Source organism: Coenobita brevimanus, chromosome 91 (genome assembly GCF_032717465.1).
Source record: "Coenobita brevimanus isolate Jiangsu-jjx chromosome 91, ASM3271746v2, whole genome shotgun sequence".
NCBI classification, from domain to species: Eukaryota; Metazoa; Arthropoda; class Malacostraca; order Decapoda; family Coenobitidae; genus Coenobita; species Coenobita brevimanus.
In genome coordinates this window covers 31,980,606-32,001,424 of record NC_137044.1, presented here as the reverse complement: position 1 = coordinate 32,001,424, position 20,819 = coordinate 31,980,606, and the positions used below count along the sequence as shown (strand labels likewise).

The 20,819-nt window shown below is 45.3% G+C and overlaps 1 protein-coding gene across 1 annotated transcript in view; it reads left to right on the top strand.

Annotated features, from left to right (window-relative positions):
* Positions 1–6,312: 6,312 nt before the first annotated feature.
* The window catches only part of LOC145411950 (heparan sulfate glucosamine 3-O-sulfotransferase 3A1-like), a 63,794-nt gene continuing 49,287 nt past the window's right edge, over positions 6,313–20,819 (top strand). Inside the window, exon 1 of the mRNA XM_080281919.1 lies at positions 6,313–6,352. Coding sequence (XP_080138045.1) covers positions 6,313–6,352 — 40 coding nt within the window. The remainder of the gene's footprint in view (positions 6,353–20,819) is intronic.

Below are 20,819 nucleotides of genomic sequence, written 5' to 3'. Positions count from 1 at the left end.
ATTCCGGGGTTCTAATATATATATATATATATATATATATATATATATATATATATATATATATAATGCAGTATAGTGCCACAGGAGGAACCCAGACACCCCCACAAGGAGCCCATATAAGAGCAACGACAGCACGACGGGACTCGGAGCGACAACGGCATAAGTCCTCCCGGGCCGCGTGCCCCTATGACCCGGAGCTCGCCCTCCGCCACCATAGAAGGAATACCAGACTACATTCCGGGCGAGCCTTCCCTAACCAACATTGGGGTGGAACTCTTCCTCCAGCTCCTGCCAGCACCCCTGAGACGGCCTGTTGCCGCTCAACCCCCCTGAATGAGACGGCCTGTAGCCGCTCTGAGAGAAATAAGGAGACGGCCTGTAGCTGCTCCCGCCTTCATCAGGAGACGGCCTGTAGCCATTCTGCAGGTGCCTTCTTGAGACGGCCTGCAGCCGCTCAACTCTCCTGAAGGAGATAGACGGTAGCTGCTCTGAGGAGAACACGCAAATGGCCGGTATCCACTCCTGTCTTCGTCAGAAGAAGGTCTGTAACCTCTCTGAAGGTGCCTTCTTTGAGATAGCCTGCAGCCACTCAACCCTCCTGAAGGAGACGGCCGGTAGCCACTCTGAGGGGAATAAGGAGATGGCCTGTAGCTGATCCTGCTTTCGTCAGGAGACAGTCTATCACCGCTCTGAAGGTGTCTTCCTCGAGACGGCCTACAGCTGCTCAACCCTCCTGAAGGAGACGGCCTGTGGCCGCTCTAAGGGCAATAAGGAGACGGCTGGTAGCTGCTCCCATCTTCATCAGGAGATGGCTTATAGCCAGTCCGAAGGTGTTTTCAGGTCTGCTGGTAGCTGCTCTCTTCCCCAGGCCACAGCCACTAGCCGGGCCTTGGAGACAGCTGGCTGCCACGCCCCTAAAAGGCCACGGCCAGTAGCCAGGCCCTACAGCTGGAGACGGCCGGTAGCCGCTCCTCCGTCAGAAGCTGACACCTGTACCCCGGCTCATGACCCAGAGGAAGTCCTGGGCCGAGAAGAGTACTGGAGAGGCCCTGTGGTCTCCACCAGCCTCCGCTTCCTGCAACCGGGTCTGGAGGAGGCCCACCTGACGGACCCTGATGCAGACTGGTGCAGCAGCCCTTTCCTGACGGCGCTGCCAACCACTGGGGACTGCAGCCATCAGGAACCCCAGACCACCCCCAGGACTCCCAGGCAGGACCTCCCCGCTGCCCAACACCAGAGGTCTTTTTCCTCCATCAGGAGCCTGACCGAAAGGTTCAAGCAGTTATTCGGCCCCAGCCCTGAAGGCCGTACTTCCTCCCCCACCCCTTAGAATGCGGGGTCACTCACCACCCACAGCCCAGGAAGAGAAAGGACACCCCTGTGTGTGATTCTGTGGCCTCTGGGAACAGAGGCCCCTGGCGGTACCCAGCCCCGTCAGTAGTGGAGCTGTGATGCCTCCGCCGCCCCTCTTGCCTGACCGCCCCGACACCCGGATCCAAAATCAGTGACAGTGTCTGTGATTTATTAGTATAGAGGCAGAACAGTGAACTAACCTGCTAGTGGAAGTCAGAGATAATAGCAAAGTGGTGGAGTGAGTAACAGTGACAGTGTAACCACAAATACAACCACCCAGTGAGAGTCGGATCTAGCAGAGTGTATATACGACCACCGGAAAATATCTCCTGACACTAAGACCTTATGCAGACCCAGTGTCAAAGAAACTCTCACCAACACGGAACAGTACTAAGCAACTCCACGAATATAGAAAACCCAGACTCCCTATAGGTAATAATATTCTACTTCGAGTGTTATTTGATCCGGGCAGTATCCTGCATGATACTGATAGCCCATACCTAGATATAAGAGTTTGTAATTGTCCAATGTATTTGCAACAGTGACATATATTTGTTCCCCTGTCCTACTTAGTAATATACGTGTAAGGTTGTTGCCTTGAGTTTTTGTGTGCTTCCTCTCTCCTATTTGTCTAAGCTCTGGTCTAGAAAGAGAGCCCCGCTACACCCTAGGCGTTTATAGGACGGGAAGCCGGTCCTTAAAACACCTAGCATTACAATATATATATATATATATATATATATATATATATATATATATATATATATATATATATATATATATATATATATATATACATATATATATATATATATATATATATATATATATATATATATATATATATATATATATATATATATATATATACCCTGTGGCGGGAGGGACACAATCTGGCCGCACTATGGGGTGGTACTACTACTCTGCGGCCAGGTTGTGTTAGGAAGAATACTGCCACCGTATTCCCTGCGTGTCGTAAAAGGCGACTAAAAGGGGCGGGGTGAGGGCACTAGGGACCCCACCTCTGTTTTTTAGTTCCTAAAAAGAGACAGGCCAGAGAAAGGGATGGGGGATGGAGTTATCCCCATACCTTGAAGATTGGGTCTATGAATGTGCGTGAATGGAGTACGATTGAGGCCAAAAGGGAGGAGACTGGGAGAATGTTTGTGAGAAGAAAGTTGGATGTGTTAGCTTTGAGTGAAACTAAGATGAAAGGGAAGGGTGAGTCTATGTTTGGAAGTGTGAATGGAAGATTGTCAGGTGTTGATAGAGGAAGGGCAAGAGACGGTGTGGCCTTGTTAGTGAGTCCGGAAGTACAGCAGTGTGTGATTGAATGGAAGGAGGTGTCATCGAGACTGATGTGGGTGAAAGCAAAATTTGAATGTGAGTTGTGGGTGTTTGTGAGTGCATATGGGCCTGGTAGTGAAAGAGATGAAGAAGAGAGGGAGTCTTTCTGGAATGATGTTGATGAGTGTCTGCAGAGTTTTGGAGCGAATGTGAATGTGGTAATCATGGGAGATCTGAATGCTACAATGGGAAATGTAACAGTTGAATGTGTAGTTGGTATGCATGGTGTGCCTGGAAGAAATGAAAATGGGGAACGAATGATAGCGATGTGTGTTGAGCGAGAGATGGTGATTGGAAATTCGCTGCTTGAGAAGAAAGATATTTATAAGTATACATGGGTGAGACAGGAGGGTGGAAGGGTTGTTGATAGAGCTTTGATGGACTATGTGGTTGTGTCTAGGAATGTAATAGGAAGATTGTTGGATGTGAGATTTCTGAGAAGGGAGGGTGGAGGTATGTCTGACCACTACCTGGTGGAGGGAAAGTTAAGAGTGGGTAAGAGATTGGTGAGAGCTAGGAAGGTTAGGTGTGGCAGGGAGGTTTTGAAAGTGAGTGAGTTGGATAAATGAGAGAAAAAGATAGAGTATCAGGAGAAATTGAAAGATGAGTGGAACGCAGTGAAAGTTCAGGAAAATGGCAGTTTGGAGGAGGAATGGCAGTTGTTTAAGAGTGCTGTGGTGGGGCATGCAGAAGAGGTGTGTGGTGTGAGACGTGTGGGTGGTGGTATAAGAAAAGGAAGTGAATGGTGGTGCGAGGAAGTATGGCTGTGGCTGAGAAGAGACGTGCATATGAAGTGTGGCTGCAGAGGAAGGATGAGATGTCATATGAAAGGTATAAGGAGAAGAGGAATAGGGCGAGAAGGGCTGTGCGTGATGCTGAAGTGGCAGGAGATGAGAGGTGAGGTAGGCAGCTGACAGAGATTTTTCAACAGAATAAAAAAATGTTTTAGAACGAGGTGAAAAGGGTGCAAAAGGGAGAGTCCGGGAAGGAAGAAAGAGTAAAAGCAGAGGCTGGAAGGATGTTAATTGAGATGGATGCAGTAAGGAAGAGATGAGCAGAGTATTTTGAAAGATTGTTAAATGTAGAGGAGGAAAGAGAGGCTGAGATTGTGGCAGATGGAAAGGTGCAAGGAATAAATGTGTTGGGAGAGTTGAATGATTCTTTGATCATGAAGGAGGAAGTGGAGAAGGCAGTAAAGGAGATGAAAACAGAGAAAGCTGCAGGTATGGATGGGTGTGCTGAGGAATGTCTGAAGGGTGGTGGAGTGACTATTGTTGACTGGTTAGTAAGACTGTTGAATGTGTGCTTTGTGAAAGGTATGGTGCCAGTTGACTGGGCAAGTGCTTGTGTGGTCCCGTTGTATAAAGGCAAGAGTGATAACCATGAATGTACTAGCTTTAGGGGTATAAGTCTGTTGAGTGTTGTAGGTAAGGGGTATGGTAGAGAGTTAATTATGAGAGTTAGAGAAGGTACAGAGGGAGTGATTGGTGATGAGCAGTGTGGCTTTAGGAGAGGGAGGGGATGCGTGGATCAGGTGTTTGCTGTGAGATAAGTGTGTGAAAAGTATTTAGCGAAAGGCAAGGATGTGTTTTAGGCATTCATGGATTTAGAGAAAGCATATGATAGAACTGATAGGGGGGCTTTGTGGACTGTTTTAAGATTGTATGGACTTGATGGCAGGTTACTAAAAGGGGTGAAAAGTTTTTATGTAAATAGTAGAGCGTGTAAGAATGGGAAATGCTGTGAGTTATTGGTTTCCCGTGAGAGCGGGGCTGCGACAGGGATGTGTGATGTCACCTTGGTTGTTTAATATTTACATGGATGGTGTTGTAAGGGAGGTGAATGCAAGAGTTTTAGGTGGAGGTTTGAGTTTGGTGAATGTTGATGGTGGAGAGTGGAATCTGAAGCAGCTGCTGTTTGCAGATGATATTGCACTGGTGGCTGATTCAGAGGAGAGATTGAGACAGTTGGTAGAGGAGTTTGGAAGGGTGTATGAAAGGAGGAAATTGAAAGTAAATGAGAATAAGAGTAAAGTGATGAAGTGTGCGAGGTTGGTAGATGGTAGGGGGATGAATATAGTTTTGAATGGCGAGTTGCTTGAGGAGGTAGAGTGTTTTCAATATCTAGGGTCACATGTTGCTGTGGATGGAAGAATAGATGCAAAAGTGAAGTTTAGAATAAATGAAGTAGGAAAGGTGCTGGGAGGAATGAAAAAAGTGTTTGGATGTCGTTTGCTTAGAATGGATGTAAAGGGAAGGCTGTATGAGGGTGTTGTGGTACCAACTGCATTATATGGGGCTGAAACATGGAATATGGGTGTAGCAGAGAGGAAAAATTTGAATGTAATGGAGATGAGGTGTCTGAGGAGTGTGTGTGGAGTGACGCGTATGGATCGAGTGCGAAATGATGAAGTGAGAAGGAGAACTGGAGTTGTTCGTGAGATGGCTGATCGAGTTGAGCAGAGGGTGTTGCAATGGTTTGGGCATATGGAGAGAATGGATAATGAGCGATTGGTGAAAAAGATAACTAGATCTGATTTGAGAAGTGTAAGGCTGAGAGGAAGACCACGAATAGGATGGATGGACAGTGTGAAGAGAGTGCTGGATGCGAGAGGGATGTCTGTTGAGCAAGGAAGAGTGGCTGTGCGTGACAGAAATAAATGGAGAGAAATTGTGAAAGAATAAATGATGATGCAGTCCTGAGGGGATATTCTCCCGCATTTGGTCTGATCAGCTAGTCAGGTCAGGTGTGGGTAAGGGGATGGGTCTGTTATGATGTGGCAGGGGTAAACCAGCTCTGCTGTCAGGCCCTGCTGCAGATGTCACTGATTGCATTGCACAGTTGACCCTCGTGCATGTCGTGGGGTGAGGATCTGTCCGTTCTCCCCTTCGGGGCTAAGATGTGAATGAATGTGTTTGAATGTATGAGTAAATGGGGAGTGTATCGTCCCTTAAACGCCTAGTGTGTAGCTGGGTTCTCTTTCTAGACTGAAGCTTAGACAAATAGGAGAGAGGCAGGACACAAAAACTGAAGGCAACAACCTTACACGTGTATTAATAAGTTGTACAGTGGAACAGGTAGATGACACAGATACAGATACACTGGACAATTACAACTCTTACGTCTAGATATAGGTTATCAGTATTACGCAAGATATGGCTCGTGTCAACATGACTAGTACTTGCGGCAGAGGTTTCTGTATTATTAGTTATAGGAAGTCTAAGTTTTATATTTTCGTTGAGTAACTGGTACTGTTTCACTGCTGGTAAGTGTTATTTTAGCACTGGGGTCTGTGTATGGTTTTAGTATTAGGAGGTGTTATCTGATGGTAGCGTATTCACTATAATAGACTGTGTTGCCACGTTCACGGTTGCACTGTCACTTTACTCACTCCACCACTTTGATATTACCACTGGTGCTTTGTTACTGACTTCCGTTATGAGGTTAGTTCACTGCTCTGCCTTGATGTCACCTAGTCATGGACACTGTGCTATCACTGTTACTCCTTTCTGATCTGGGCGTCGTGGCGATCAGGTATAAGGGCGGTGAAGGTGTCACAGCCTTACTACTGACGGGGCTGGGTTCCACCGGGGGCCTCTGCATCCAGAGGTTATGGGATCACGCATGGGGGCGTCCTCTCTTGTCCGGGGCTGTGAGTGGCGAAGGGCCTTGCGGTCTCAGGGCTGGGGGCTGGGGTACGACCCTCAGGGCTGGGGCCAAACAACTGCCTGAACTTCTCGCTCAGGCACCTGACAAAGGATGAAGATCTCCGGTGTTGGGGTGTGTGGAGATCCTGCCCGGGGGTCCTGGGGGAAGTCTGGGATTCCCAAGGGCTGCGGTCCCCGGTGCTCGGCAGTGTCATCAGGAAGAGGCTGCGGCACTGGCCTACGTCAGGGTCCGTCAGGTGGGTCTTCTCCAGAGCTGGTTGCAGGGAGATGAGGCCGGGGGAAGTTACGGGGCCTCTCCAGTATTCTTCCAGGCTGGGGACTCCCTCTGAGTCGTGGATGGGAGAACAGGGGTCAGCTCCTGATGGAGGACCGGCTACAGGTTGTCTCTTGCTGTAGGGCCTGGCTACCGGCCATGGCCTTCTAGGGGTGCGGTTACAGGCCGTCACCAAGTCCTGACTACTGGCCATGGCCTTGGTAAGAGAGCAGCTACCAACAGATCCAAAGTCACCTTCGGAGCGGCTACAGGCCGTCTCCTGACAAAGACGGGAGCAGCTGCAGGCCGTCTCCTGATTTCCCTCAGAGCAGCTGCAGGCAGTCTCCTGATTTCCCTCAGAACGGCTGTAGGCCGTCTCCTTCAGGAGGGTTGAGCAGCTATAGGCTCTCTTGAGAAGGGCACCTTGAGAGCGGCTACAGGCCGTCTCCTGAGGAAGGTGGGAGCGGCTACAGGCCTTCTCCTGACGAAGGTGGGAGTGGCTACAGGCCGTCTCCTAATTTCCCTCAGACTGGCCACAGGCCATCTCCTTAAGGAGGGTCAAGTGGCAACAGGCAATCTCAGGGGTGCTGGCAGGAGGTGGAGGAACAGTTCCACCCTGATGTTGGTTGGGGAAGGCTCGCCTGGAAGGTAGTCTGGTATTCCTGCTATGGTGGCGGCGGGCGAGCTCCGGGTCATAGGGGAGCGCGGCCTGGGCGGACTTTTGCCGTTGTCGCCCAGAGTCCCGATGCGCTGTCGTTGCTCCTCTATGGGCTCCTTGTGGGTGTGTTGGGTCGCCCCCTGTGGCATTATACTGCATTTTATATATATATAATTTCTGAGCGCCATGGAAGGCTGGAAGGCTACGTGTTACCTCTTCATTAGCAATAAATTTAGCATTCTTTAAATATCGACACGGTCTGCATCAGATACATACAGATAAAAGGTTAGTACTGGTTTGTACAGTGCAGAATAAATCGCTGAGGAAGAGGCCAACGATGTCAATGAAGGTCACATAGGAATGTGTACAATATACAGAATATGAGAGAGAGAGAGAAAGAGAGAGAGAGGTGGACATGTGAGTTGATACATGCTTATACTAAGAAAACAAACCTAACTGATTGAAATATTTATTGTTGTAAAGGTTACTTAACCTTACAGACTAACCTAAATGACCACCAAACTAAACTTACCTCATACTAAGAAAACAAACCTAACCTAACCTAACAGATTAACCGAACTGACTAACATACTAACCTAACCTGATACTAAGAGAACGAACGTAACTTAACGTATTAGATTAACCCCTACACCGCGGGCTTGTTTACCAATTACTTGCGTGTCCCGCGGGGTTATTTGGGCTCCGAGAGACTCTCAAAAAATATTTGCTAAAAATCAGTTATTAGTCCTAGAATAATAAAATTATATATGCTTATAGCACATACCTTCAGCTTTCTCCTGGAATGATTGTTGAGCCTTCGTCAGTTTCCGTAGGACTTGTGGAGACCTCTGAAGTAGGGTAACTAAGTCTCCACTTTACACTTCCCGACAACCCGTTATATGATTACCACAGCCAGATACAAACACTATAAACACTATTCTACCATTTTCAAGTAGTTTGGGATCCATACTAAAAAAAAAACAGTGTGAAAGCAATGGAAATTACGAGCGCGTCTGATCGCCGCACTTGCGCTAGTTCGCTCTAGGCACTCTGTCATTTATTATTCATAAAACCCCTCACACTTTATATTTCTATTACTATATCACACTTATATATATCTGGAGTCTTTCTCCATAAGTTTCATTCAGTCGTATTATTTTATTGTCACTGAAGTCATTCTATTTTTCAGTCAGTAAAATACGTAGAGAGCCACGGATTCACTCTCACTGTTATAACATAAATTATTTGTACTCATATTCTTATATTACTAATTACTTACATTACTATTTACATTTTCTATTCTATTTTCAATATTTACCCTTCTATTTTACTTACAATATGTTATTCACTGTCACTTTCAGTAAGATGAAACTATAGTACACTGTTCAATCATATGAACTGAACATCCATTGCTTTCACCTGCTATTTACACATTATTTACACATTATTTACACATTTTTTCCAAATAATTCTGCTTCCACACTTGCACTGTTAGAACTGCTTCTGGCTGTGATAATCGAAGAAGCAGGTTACACAGAGGGGAACCTGGCATTCAGCGCACTGCCAAGAGGTGCGTTTATGATCAGGTGTGCGGCGTGTGGTATGCGCACATACCTGACACCTGCGAATCGCAGCCTTCCTTTTCCCTGTGGCAGGCATTAGCTCAAGTCTGTGCCGCTCCATATACGCCCTCTGCTCAAGTCGGTCGGGAAGTGTAACTGGATGGCGCCTTGGAGTTGCTGCTTTGCACCTTACCATATTTTTCCAGCAGCTGCTGGACACAAGTCCTGGCGAACAACCTCAGGGAGAAGGACTTGGGTGGCTTTACCTTCATCTTGTACAGGATGAAGGCGTTCAGCATCGTCATATCTATGAGATGCAGAAAAACTTTCCTGTACCACCTAGTATTCTTCCTGAGGCAGTCGATCTCACCAATCATCATGTCGGACTTGTCCACCAGCCGCATGTTTATATTATAGTCCAACACAGCATCAGGTTTCATCACAGGTTCGCCTGTCCTACGGTCGACCTTCCCACTGTCTCTCATCTCCCCCTTATGTACGGTGGTGAGCATGTGCACGACTCTCTTGTCATGCCACCGTATTGCCAGCATCTTCTCAGACTTGCGGAGGTGCACGTCTCCTCGCTGCGAGTTTCCTGCCTCTGGGAATTTGGGGAAGTTGGCACGATTACTTTTGACAGTGCCGCAGGAGCCAATGCCGTGCTCAGAAAGGTATTTGGCAAGTTTCGGTGCTGTATAGTAGTTGTCTGTATACAGCACATGATTCCCACTCAAAATACTTTTCTAGGAGCACTTTCACTACACAGCCTGAGAAGCCAAGGGGGTGTGTTTTATCGAGATCGACAGTGCTGGCTGAATATATGACGAAGTCAAGGATGTACCCCGTCTTACAGTCGCACAGTACAAAGAACTTAATTCCAAAGCGATGGCGTTTGCTTGGAATGTACTGGACAAACCGAAGACGTCCTCTGAACAGAACCAAGGACTCATCAATGACAACCTTCTGAAATGGGTGGAAGAATGACATGAACTTATCCTTCATTCTGTTCAGAATCTCCCGGATCTTCCAGAGTGGGTCGGTTTGGGAAGGTACATCGTTGTCGGCAAAGTGCAGGTTTCCCATGATGTTCCGGAAGCGATCTCTGGCCATGTACTTGTTGAAGGCTCGGTGAGGGTAGTAAGGGGTCCATGGACCAGTATTCTTCCAACTCATGCTTCTTGGAGTGTGGCATAAGAAGCATGAGGGCAAAGAACACATACAGCTCCTGCACTCCCAGCATGGTCCACTGTTGCATCTTGGCTGCACCTGTACCACTAGCAGCACGTTGTGATTCGAACCTGTTAGTCTCATCACATATGTGCTGCATGACTTCGTCATCTAGGAAGGCCAAAAGGTAGTCGACACACTCAGCATTTTCGTCCATAGTGAAGGCAGGCTGAACTCCTGACGAGCTCTCATCGAAAACCAGGTTTTCGGGGACAAAATCTGACCCTTCCGTCCACGCGAAGGCGTCCAGGATTCCCTGGCGTGGCGGTGGGAGGGATGGTGGTGGTGGTGGTGGTGGAGGTTGGCTGAGAGGGAGGCTTATCACGGTCAAGGTCACTCGCACTGGACCCTAGGTTGCCATACAGCACTAGCAGCCCTTACCCTACTAGCTACACTACTTCTCACTCTCTTAGATCTACCTCTACCTCTACGGCCGGCCTTCACTGTTGATGCTGGTGGTGACTCCGACGACGAAGACTCCGGAGATAACTCAGCCGACGATGATGACGAGATGAGTAAAGCGGGGCTTGGGGAACGGGGAGGTGAATGATCTCGTGACTCATGGCGGGCTGGGTCACGTGGGGGCATTGTTCTGGGGCTAACACGCCGCCTTTTCACTCCCTTCCCAAATTCTTTTCCTTCCTGCACTAAAGGCTCCTTTCCCTTGGAGCTACACACAGATTCACTGGTAGGAGCACTTGTTGTCGCTGTTTCTGGCGCGATAAGTTCACCCGGCTCATCACACGATTCACCGGAATCGTCAAAATCGCTGTCCATTATTATCATCGACAATTCAGCAAGTTCTCGTGCCACTGCAGAGTCACTGAGGCCTTTCCTGCTTGCCTCAACACTTTTCTTGGGGGTAGAGGTCACGGGGCCCTTTGCAATGGGCGCAGAAGCGGCAGGAATGGCGGGCGCAGTGCGACATGTTGTCTCTGCAGTGGAGGACAAGGAACTAAATGCCGCGGCTTATCTGAGAAGGGAAGGGTTGACAATGACACTTTAGGCTGACTGCTGCTAACTTACAGGCTAATTTTTTATAGGTAGAAAATCTCGGCAATAAATAAAGAAATAGGTACTTCCAGGTGAATGTAAATGTCAATTAGGATTCTCCCTTCCTTTCTGATATATATTTTTATTACAGACATCGATTACAAGGCATAAATCAAAGGGGAAATTACCGTGGTAATGTAGCGAATGAATGCACGTGAGGTTTTGTCAGGTGATAATTGGGCAATTTCAGGAGTATAACACTATCACTTACCTGTTTTTTTTTTTTGGTATATATTATTGGGTAAAAATATTGGGCATAGGGCTTATTTCAATGGATGAAATCTGTGGAAAAAGAAGAGGGAAATTTCCGTAGCGCAGCGCGGCGTGGGAGGTGAGAGGAGAGGGTAATGGAGGGCAAGTAGGGAGGGGAGTCAAGAAGGGGTAAATTATCTGAGAAGGGAAGGGTTGACAATGACACTTTAGGCTTACTGCTGCTAACTTACATGCTAATTTTTTATAGGTAGAAAATCTCGGCAATAAATATAGAAATAGGTAGTTCCAGGTGACTGTAAATGTCAATTAGGATTCTCCCTTCCTTTCTGATATATATTTTTATTACAGACATCGATTACAAGGCATAAATCAAAGGGGAAATTACCGTGGTAATGTAGCGAATGAATGCACGTGAGGTGTTGTCAGGTGATAATTAGGCAATTTCTGGAGTATAACACTATCACTTACCTGTTTTTTTTTTGGTATATATTATTGGGTAAAAATATAGGGCATAGGCCTTATTTCAATGGATGAAATCTGTGGAAAGAGAAGGGGGAAATTTCCGTAGCGCAGCGCGGCGTGGGAGGTGAGAGGAGAGGGTAATGGAGGGCAGGTAGGGAGGGGAGTCAGGAAGGGGTTAAAATAGCTAAAATGTCAACAATGGATGGGAGTACAGATGAGATTTGGAGTGCTGACTAGTGTTGAACATTGGCAGTACTGATATATGATACAAGCCACCACTTGAGAGCCCGGGATAATTCAAAATAACACAGAATCACAAAAGTGACGCCCCGCGGTATGATCCATTGTAGCCGAGCGTCACGAAAGTGACGCCCCGCGGTTAAGGGGTTAATCTACGTAAAACACTAACCTAACCTGATACTAAGAGAACGAACGTAACTTAACCTAATAGATTAATCTACGTAACACACCAACTTGACCTGATACTAAGAGAACGAACGTAACTTAACCTAATAGATTAATCTATGTAACACACTAACCTAACCTGATACTAAGAGAACGAACGTAACAACCTAATAGATTAATCTACGTAACACACTAACCTAACCTGATACTAAGAGAACGAACGTAACTTAACCTAATAGATTAATCTACGTAACACATTAACCTAAAATGGAAATGAAGCTTACACCTTATTGGAAGGACACAACAGTGAGAGCAGTGGAAATGAGTTATTTCAGAGGAGCTTGTGGAGGTACATGGAGAGACAGACTGACAAATGAGGAAGTGAGGGAGTGTTGTGGTGTAGATGAGGATGTGATAGAAAGAGTTAAGAGAAATACATTTAGTTTGGCCATGTGGAGAGGAAGGAGCGCGAGAGACTGAGAAGACGAGTATTTGTGAGTGAAGTAGAGAAGGAGAAGAGGTATGGGGAGACCGAGGAGGGGGTGGAGGGATGGAGTGAAATATATGAGAGAGGGGGCGTTAGTTGGCAGGGAGGGCAGCAAAAGGGCAGAGGACTGAGGGACGTGGAGGCGATTTCTTTGTGGCCATCTCTAACAGGATTAAGGAGTCTTAATATAGATAAATATATGTAAAAGAAATGTTAATTGGTATAATCCGATGCTAGCCACGATGAAGTGCTATGGAATACATGTCGAGTCCTGGCAATGCCTTTGAGAGTGGAGCCATATAACCGCTATTTACTCTAACTTGGCCTAAAACTGCCATCTCTCCATCTTGACTATTGAGCAGCAAGAAGAGCTTATTGCTTGAGCTTGGTGCTAGTCACGAAGAAGTGCAAAGGAAAAGATGAAAAGTCTTGGTGTAATGCTAGGTGTTTAACCCCTAAACTGCGGGCTTGTTTTGCTTTGACTTGCGTGTCCCGCGGGCATGTTCGCGCTCTGACAGACTCTTAAAATATTTTCCAAAAATCAGTTATTAGCCCTAGAATATTAAAATTAAATATGCTTATGGCACATACCTTCAGCTTTCTCCTGGGATGTTTGTTGAGCCTTCGTCGAGTACCTTAGGACTTGTGGAGACCTCTGAAGTTGGGTAACGAAGTCTCCACTTTACACTTCCTGACAACCCGTAATATGATTACCACAGCCTGATATTATCACTAGAAACACTATTCTTTGATTCTCAAATAGTTTGGAATCCATACTAAAAAAAAAAAAAAAATGATAAAACAATGAAAGCAATGAAAATTACTAGCGCATATGACCTTCCCACTTGCACTCGTTCGCCGCTGGTGTTCTGTCATTTATTATTCTTAAAAACACTCACACTTTATATTTCTATTACTATATAACATTATATATATCTACAGTCTTTATCCATAAGTTTCTTTCAGTAATAGTAGTTTATTGTCACTGTAGGCATTCAATTTCTCTTTCAGTAAAATACGTAGCATTCACTTTCTCCTCCTGTATACTAGTGTTGAGAGTGAATCTGTCACTTTCACCTTCACTTTCATAACTCATAGTATTCATACATGCTACAGTGAAACTTTCACTTTCATTACTCCTAGTATATATACTCGTATTCTTATATTACTGCTCACTTACATTTCTATTTACATTCTCTATTTTATTTACATTATTTACATTTCTATTTTATTTACACTGTGTTAGGCACTGTCACTTGCAGTAACTTATAAAACTATTTTCCACTGTTCACTTATATTTACATTCATTGCTTTCACTTGCTGTTTACACATTGTTTACACATTATTTACATTTCCACTTGCACTATTTTACTCACCAGAAAGATCGTAGTCACTCTCTATCATTTTCATTGACAAATTAGCCAGTTCACGTTCCACAGCAGTCACTTAGCCCTTTACCTCTTTCCACACGAGGTTTAGTAGGGGGTAGAGGTCACAGGACCTTTTGCATGGGGCTAAAAAGTGGCGGAATTTGACAGGCGCGAAACCGACGTGCTTTCACCTTGAAAGACGACAGTAAACTGAATACAGTGTGGTGGCCTGCCTAGGGGGAGTGCAATGCCGTCAATGTCAGCCTGGTGACAGCTGCTAATATATACGCTATGAAATGATTGGCAGGAAATCTAGACAATACATAATAAATTAGGTAGTTCCAGGTGAATGTAAATATCACTTAGGCTTCTCCCTTCCCTCGTTATATATATTTTTATTATGAGAATAGATTATATGGCATATTTCAAAGGGAAATAAACAGCGATAATTAGCGAACGAGTGCATTTGAGGTGTTGTTAGGTGATAATTAGCCAATTCCAGGTGTATGGCACTATCACTTACCTTATTTCTTTTTTGTATATATCATTTGGTGTAAGAATAGGGCATAGGGCTTATTTCAATGGATGAAATCAGTGGAAAATTCCAGGGAAGATTTACTTAGCGTAGAATACAGTGTGGTGGCCTGCCTAGGGGGAGTGCAATACTGCCAATGTCAGCCTGGTGACAGCTACTAATATATACGCTATCAAATGATTGGCAGGAAATCTAAACAATACATAATAAATTAGGTAGTTCCAGGTGAATGTAAATATCACTTAGGCTTCTCCCTTCCTTTCTTATATATTTTTTTATGACAAAAATAGATTATATGGCATATCTCAAAGGGAAATAAACAGCGAAAATTAGCGAACGAGTGCACATGAGGTGTTGTCAGGTGATAATTAGCCAATTCCAGGTGTATAGCACTCTCACTTACCTTATTTCTTTTTGTTATATATTATTTGGTATAAGAATAGGACATAGGGCTTATTTCAATGGATGGAATCAGTGGAAAATTCCAGGGAAGATTTACTTAGCGTAGCACGGCCGGGCAGGTGAGAGGAAAGGGTAATGGAGGGGAGGTAGGGAGGGGAGTCAAGAATGGGGAGAAATGGCTAAATTGTCAACAATGGATGGGAGTACAGATGAAATTAGGAGTGCTGACTAGTGTTGGACATTGGCAGTACTGATAGATGATAAAAGCCACCACTTGAAAGCCCAGACAAATTCAAAATAACACAGAATCACAAAAGTGACGCCCTGCAGTATGATCCCTTGCTCCCAAGTGTCACGAAAGTGATGCCCCGTGGTTAAGGGTCTAAACAGCCAATCGAAGCTGACTAACTAACCAATAACGAAAACAACCAAATCAACTTAACCTAACCTAACCTTATCAATCAGCCAACCAGGAGCAGACTGTAGCACCAATCGAGCAGGGCAGTACTCTGAATGTGGATGGAAAGCTGATGACAGAGAGAGCTGGAGCTCCCGTTTCATCAGCCCTCGGGACTAGATCCCGACCATCCACCTTTGCTGAACTTTTTCAGCGTCTCAGTAACACAGAGAGTAGGCCAGCATGCTCTCCAATACAAGTTTCTTTAACTATCAACACCAAACTACATGCACAGTACACACCACACTTCCTTTTCAAAATTAAAAAAAATCATGGCAGCACAACAACACGTGGCCTTCGGAGTCCCCAGGGGGGGTGGACCATAAATGCCCCCACCTTCTGCCACTCTCCCGGTGACGTCTCAAGCTGCCTGGAACCACTGTCTGACTCTCTTCTTCTTCATTTCTGCAACATTCGCAGCCTTTCCTCTAACTTTCGCTCTGTTGAGCACCACCTCTCCTCCTCTAAACCTCACCTTCTTTTTCTAACTGAGACTCAGCTGTCTGAGGCAACTGACAGCAGACACTTTTCTGTATCCTCCTACTTTCTCTATACTCATTTCAAAGCCAAAGGTGGCTGTTGCGTATATATACACAACGACTTATCTTGCTCCCGTGTTCCTGAACTCAGTTCTTCTGAATTCTCTACACTCTGGCTTCGGCTTGCCTGTCATTCTCTGACAAAATATATCTGTGCTGTTTACTTATCTCCTAATTTTACTGACTATCAAAAATTCTTTGACTATCTAACTTCTATGATGGAATGCATTCTATCCATTTCTCCTTTCTCTGAAATCTCCATTCTAGAAGATTTCAATGTTCACCACCACCTTTGGCTCTCCTCTCCTTTCACTGATCCACCTGGTGAACAAGCCTACACCTTTTCTATCCTTAATGACCTAAAGCAGCTTGTACAGCACCCTACCCATATCCCTGACCGCCTTGGAGAGAGCTCCAACATACTTGACCTCTTCCATACAACTAATCCTTCTGCTTACACTGTTAATCTTTTCTCTCCGTTGGGCTCCTCCAATCACAACCTTATCACCTTAACCTGTCCTATCGCTCTGGTATGGCCTGTGGACCCTCCAAAGAAACGTCGTCTGTGGCACTTTGGAGCTGTGGATTGGGAGGCCCTCAGGCATTACTTCTTTGATTTTCCCTGGAATGATTATTGCTTCCATGGCCGGGAGCCATCTGGGTGTGCCTTGCACATTATGGAGGTTATTCTCTCAGGTATGGAAGCATACATTCATTTCTCATATCCTTTGACTAATGCAAGAAAGCCTTGGTTTAATTATGCTTGTTCTAATGCTGTCCACAACAAGGAGAGGGCCTATAAAAGGTACCGGAGCCAACCCACCCCTGAATCACATCTTTTATACGTTTCTGCCCAGAATCGTGCTAAGTCTGTTCTTCGCTCTGCCAAAATTAATTTCATCCATACTAAATGCTCTCAACTCTCCAACTTGAATTCTTCCCGCTCCTTCTGGCACCTTGCCAAAAACCTTTCTAACAACTTTGCCTCATCATCCTTCCCTCCTCTTTTCTACTCTGATGGCTCTGTAGCTATTTCTTCTACTGATAAAGAAGATCTCTTGGCTCAGACTTTCTCCTCCAATTCCACCTTAGACAATTCCGGTGCTGTTCCTCCATTACTTCCCCCCTCTGACTTCCTCATGGCTGACATTAAAATTTCTTCAGCTGATGTATTTTCATCCATCACAGGCCTCCATACTAATAAGGCATATGGGCCTGATGGAGTCCCTCCTGTTGTTCTCAAGAACTGTTCTGTGCTTACACCTTGCCTAGGCAACCTCTTTCGCCGTTGTCTGTCAACTTGTACCTTTCCTTCTTGCTGGAAGTGTGCTCTCATTCAGCCAGTCCTAAAGAAGGGTGACCATTCCCAACCCTTTAACTATCGTCCAATTGCTTTAACATCCTGTATCTCAAAAGTTTTCGAGTCAATTCTTATTAGAAAAATTTTAAAGCATCTTTCCTATCACAACCTTCTTTCTGATTGTCAGTATGGGTTCCGTCAGGGATGCTCCACTGGTGATTTTCTCACCTACCTTTCAGACTCCTGGTCATCCTCTTTTCGGGACTTTGGCGAAAGCTTTGCCATTGCACTTGACATCTCAAAGGCTTTCGATCGAGTCTGGCATTAATCTTTTGTTTCCATACTGCCCTCTTACGATTTCTATCCTTCTATCTGTGCATTTTTTTCTAGCTTCCTTTCTGGGCGTTCTATAGCTGCTGTTGTAGACGGCCATCGTTCTTCTCCTAGATCTATCAACAGTGGTGTTTCTCAGGGCTCTGTCCTATCACCAACTCTCTTCCTTTTATTCATCAATGACCTTCTAAGTTGTACATCTAACCCTATCCACTCATACGCTGATGACTCCACCCTTCACCTTTCCATTCGGTTCCCGCAATGTCCATCCCAGCAATTACTTCAGCAAACAAGAGATGAGGCTATGGCACACCTAATGTCTGACTTGGTTCATATTTCTGACTGGGGTAAAAATAATCTTGTTTTTAATGCATCAAAGACTCAATTTTTACAATTATCAACCCAACAAAATCTTCCACAGGTATACCCACCAATGTTTACAGGTATACCCACCAATGTTTAATAATATTCAGCTTAATCCTGTATCATCCTTGAACATGCATTGGGTTTCATTTATGCGGGACTTATCTTGGAAAGATCATATTACATCCTTTGTAAAATCTGCTTCCAAGTGATTAGGTGTGTTAAACTGACTCCGTTCTTTCTTTACCCCCTGCACAATTGTTGACTCTATACGGGGGTTTTATCTGCCCCTGTGTGGAGTACAACTCTCATGTGTGGGGATGCTCCCCACATACAGCTCTTCTCAATAGGATGGAGTGAAAGGCTTTTCGTCTCATTAACTCTCCTCCTCTTACTGACTCCCTTTAACCTCTGTCTCTTCACCTCACTGTTGCATCTTTATCTCTTTTCTATCGCTACTTCAGTGGTCACTGCTCCTCTGAACTGTTTGCATGCATTCCTCCACCTCTACGACAGGCACGTAGCACCCATCTAGCTGCAAACTCTCATCCCTTTTCTGTCCAACTCTCTAAAGCAAGAGTTATCCGTTATTCCCAGTCCTTCATTTATGCAACAGGTCAGTTCTGGAACTGTCTCCTTCTGTCTGTATTTCCTGCTTCCTATGATCTCAGTCTTTCAAATGCAGTGTGTCCAGGCATCTCGAAATGATCGGATCTTGAATTTGGCTCTCTCTTGTATTTTGTTTTTCTCTTGGAAGGAACAATTTTGCGGGTTCGCGGCCTTTGGTTCCTTCTTCCTCACACACACACACACACACACACACACACACACACACAAAAAAAACAATCACACCAACCAAACCTCACCAACCAACCCAACCCAGTCTAAACAAACCTAACCAGGTAAACAACCCAACCTAACCTTACCCAACCAACCAACCAACCAACCCAACATAACATAACCAACCGATCAACCCAGTCTCTCCAGCCAACAAATCAACCTAACCTGAGCGAAATCAAACCCAATCCAACCAACCCAACCCAACCTAACCCACCACCCACACAACGGACCAACCCAACCCAACCCAACTTAACAACCCGCTCAACCAATCAACTCAACCATCAACCCAACCTGGCCTAACCAACCAATCAACCAACCCACCTACCATGTCGTAAATCCTGACCCGTGTGGGAATCATACCTCTCTGTCAATTAAGGTGAACTGAGTTGTTAGCAGGCGGTCTGGAGGTGGATGGATGGATGGATGGATGGAGAGATGGATGGATGAATGGATGGATGGATGGCGGAAGGGAGGGAAGGGTGGGTGGGTGAGAGGGAGGGAGGGAGGGAAGGGTGGATGGGAGGACGGATCGGTGGATAGATGGCTGGATTGATGGATGAGTGGATGGGTGAGTAAGTGGGTGAGAGGGTGGATGGATAGATGGATGGGTGGATGGATGGATAGATGAGCAGATGGATGGATGGATGGAGGGAGAGAGGGATGGATGGGTAGGTAGACAGGTGGGTGGATGGATGGCTGCTGCCTGCCTGGATGGAGAGGTTGATGGATAGATCGATGGAAGAATGGATGGATGAATGGATGAAAAAATGGAAGGGTAACTAACTGGATGGATGGGTGAATGGATGGGTGGATGGATGGATGGCTAACTGTATGGATGGGTTGATGGGTGGATGGATGGATGGGGCGATGAATGGACAGAAATACTTAAATGAAATAACTATAACTGATGGATGGATGGATGGATGGATGGACGTAAGGATGGATAACAAATCAGACGTGTGGACATTATTACCTCTGACGAAGAAAGTTGGAGAGGGTATTGTAGTCACTGGTGTCTGTCTGTGTATAATATATCTAAAAAAAAGTTGTTACTGGTCTTCAACAAAATCTGGTGGCTTCTGGATGAGGTATGCGCCCTCTGAATTAATGAAAGAAGGCAGACTAAGACCACAGAATTAAGTGACCGTGTAGGATCGTAAAAGCATTCGTCTGGTGTAAACAAAAAATTATAACCTACATGATGTTAAAAATTTGACTGGCACTGGTGGAGGTATGGAGTCTCAGATTCCTAGGTGTATCAGCAGACTACCTAACTGACGACTGATGGATGGATGGATGGATGGAAGGAATGGACAGATTTATAGATAGACTGAACTACATAAACATAATATTGATGGTTAGATAAATGGATGGATTGACTGAAAGAGATCTATACGAGGAAAAGGACAGGAAAAAATACACACACACACACACACACACACACACACACACACACACACACACACACACACACACACACACAGCTTGTCTTGTGGATACATACGTAGTATTCGAATTAATTCACAAAGCTTTTAACGCTAGAGAGAGAGAGAGAGGGGGGGGAGAATTTTTAACAGTACCGGTATTACATAGGAAAGCAAACAGCAACAGACCTTATGGTCCTTTCGAGGCTGCTTGTTACAGAGAAAACTATGACTACAAGATCTAATTCTACATGCTGAAGGATAAGGATATAAAGCAAGAAGGCCCCCACCACCACCAAACCCTCCAGGAAAAATTGAGTAAAACCACCATGCAGCTTGGAAAAACTGACATGGAAATTTCATAGGAAAAACTGGAAAGGAAAAGTCACATTCTATAATACTTTGTCTATAAGCTACCCGACTGAGTAACCTGAAAGAGAAAGTAGTCAAATAAACTAATAGTTACGGCATGACATTATAAACCGGTACATTGAGTTTATGGGAAGTCTGTGGACATAATGTGGAAACTACACTGCACAATGTGGATGTTTAGGGGTGGTGAGGCAGC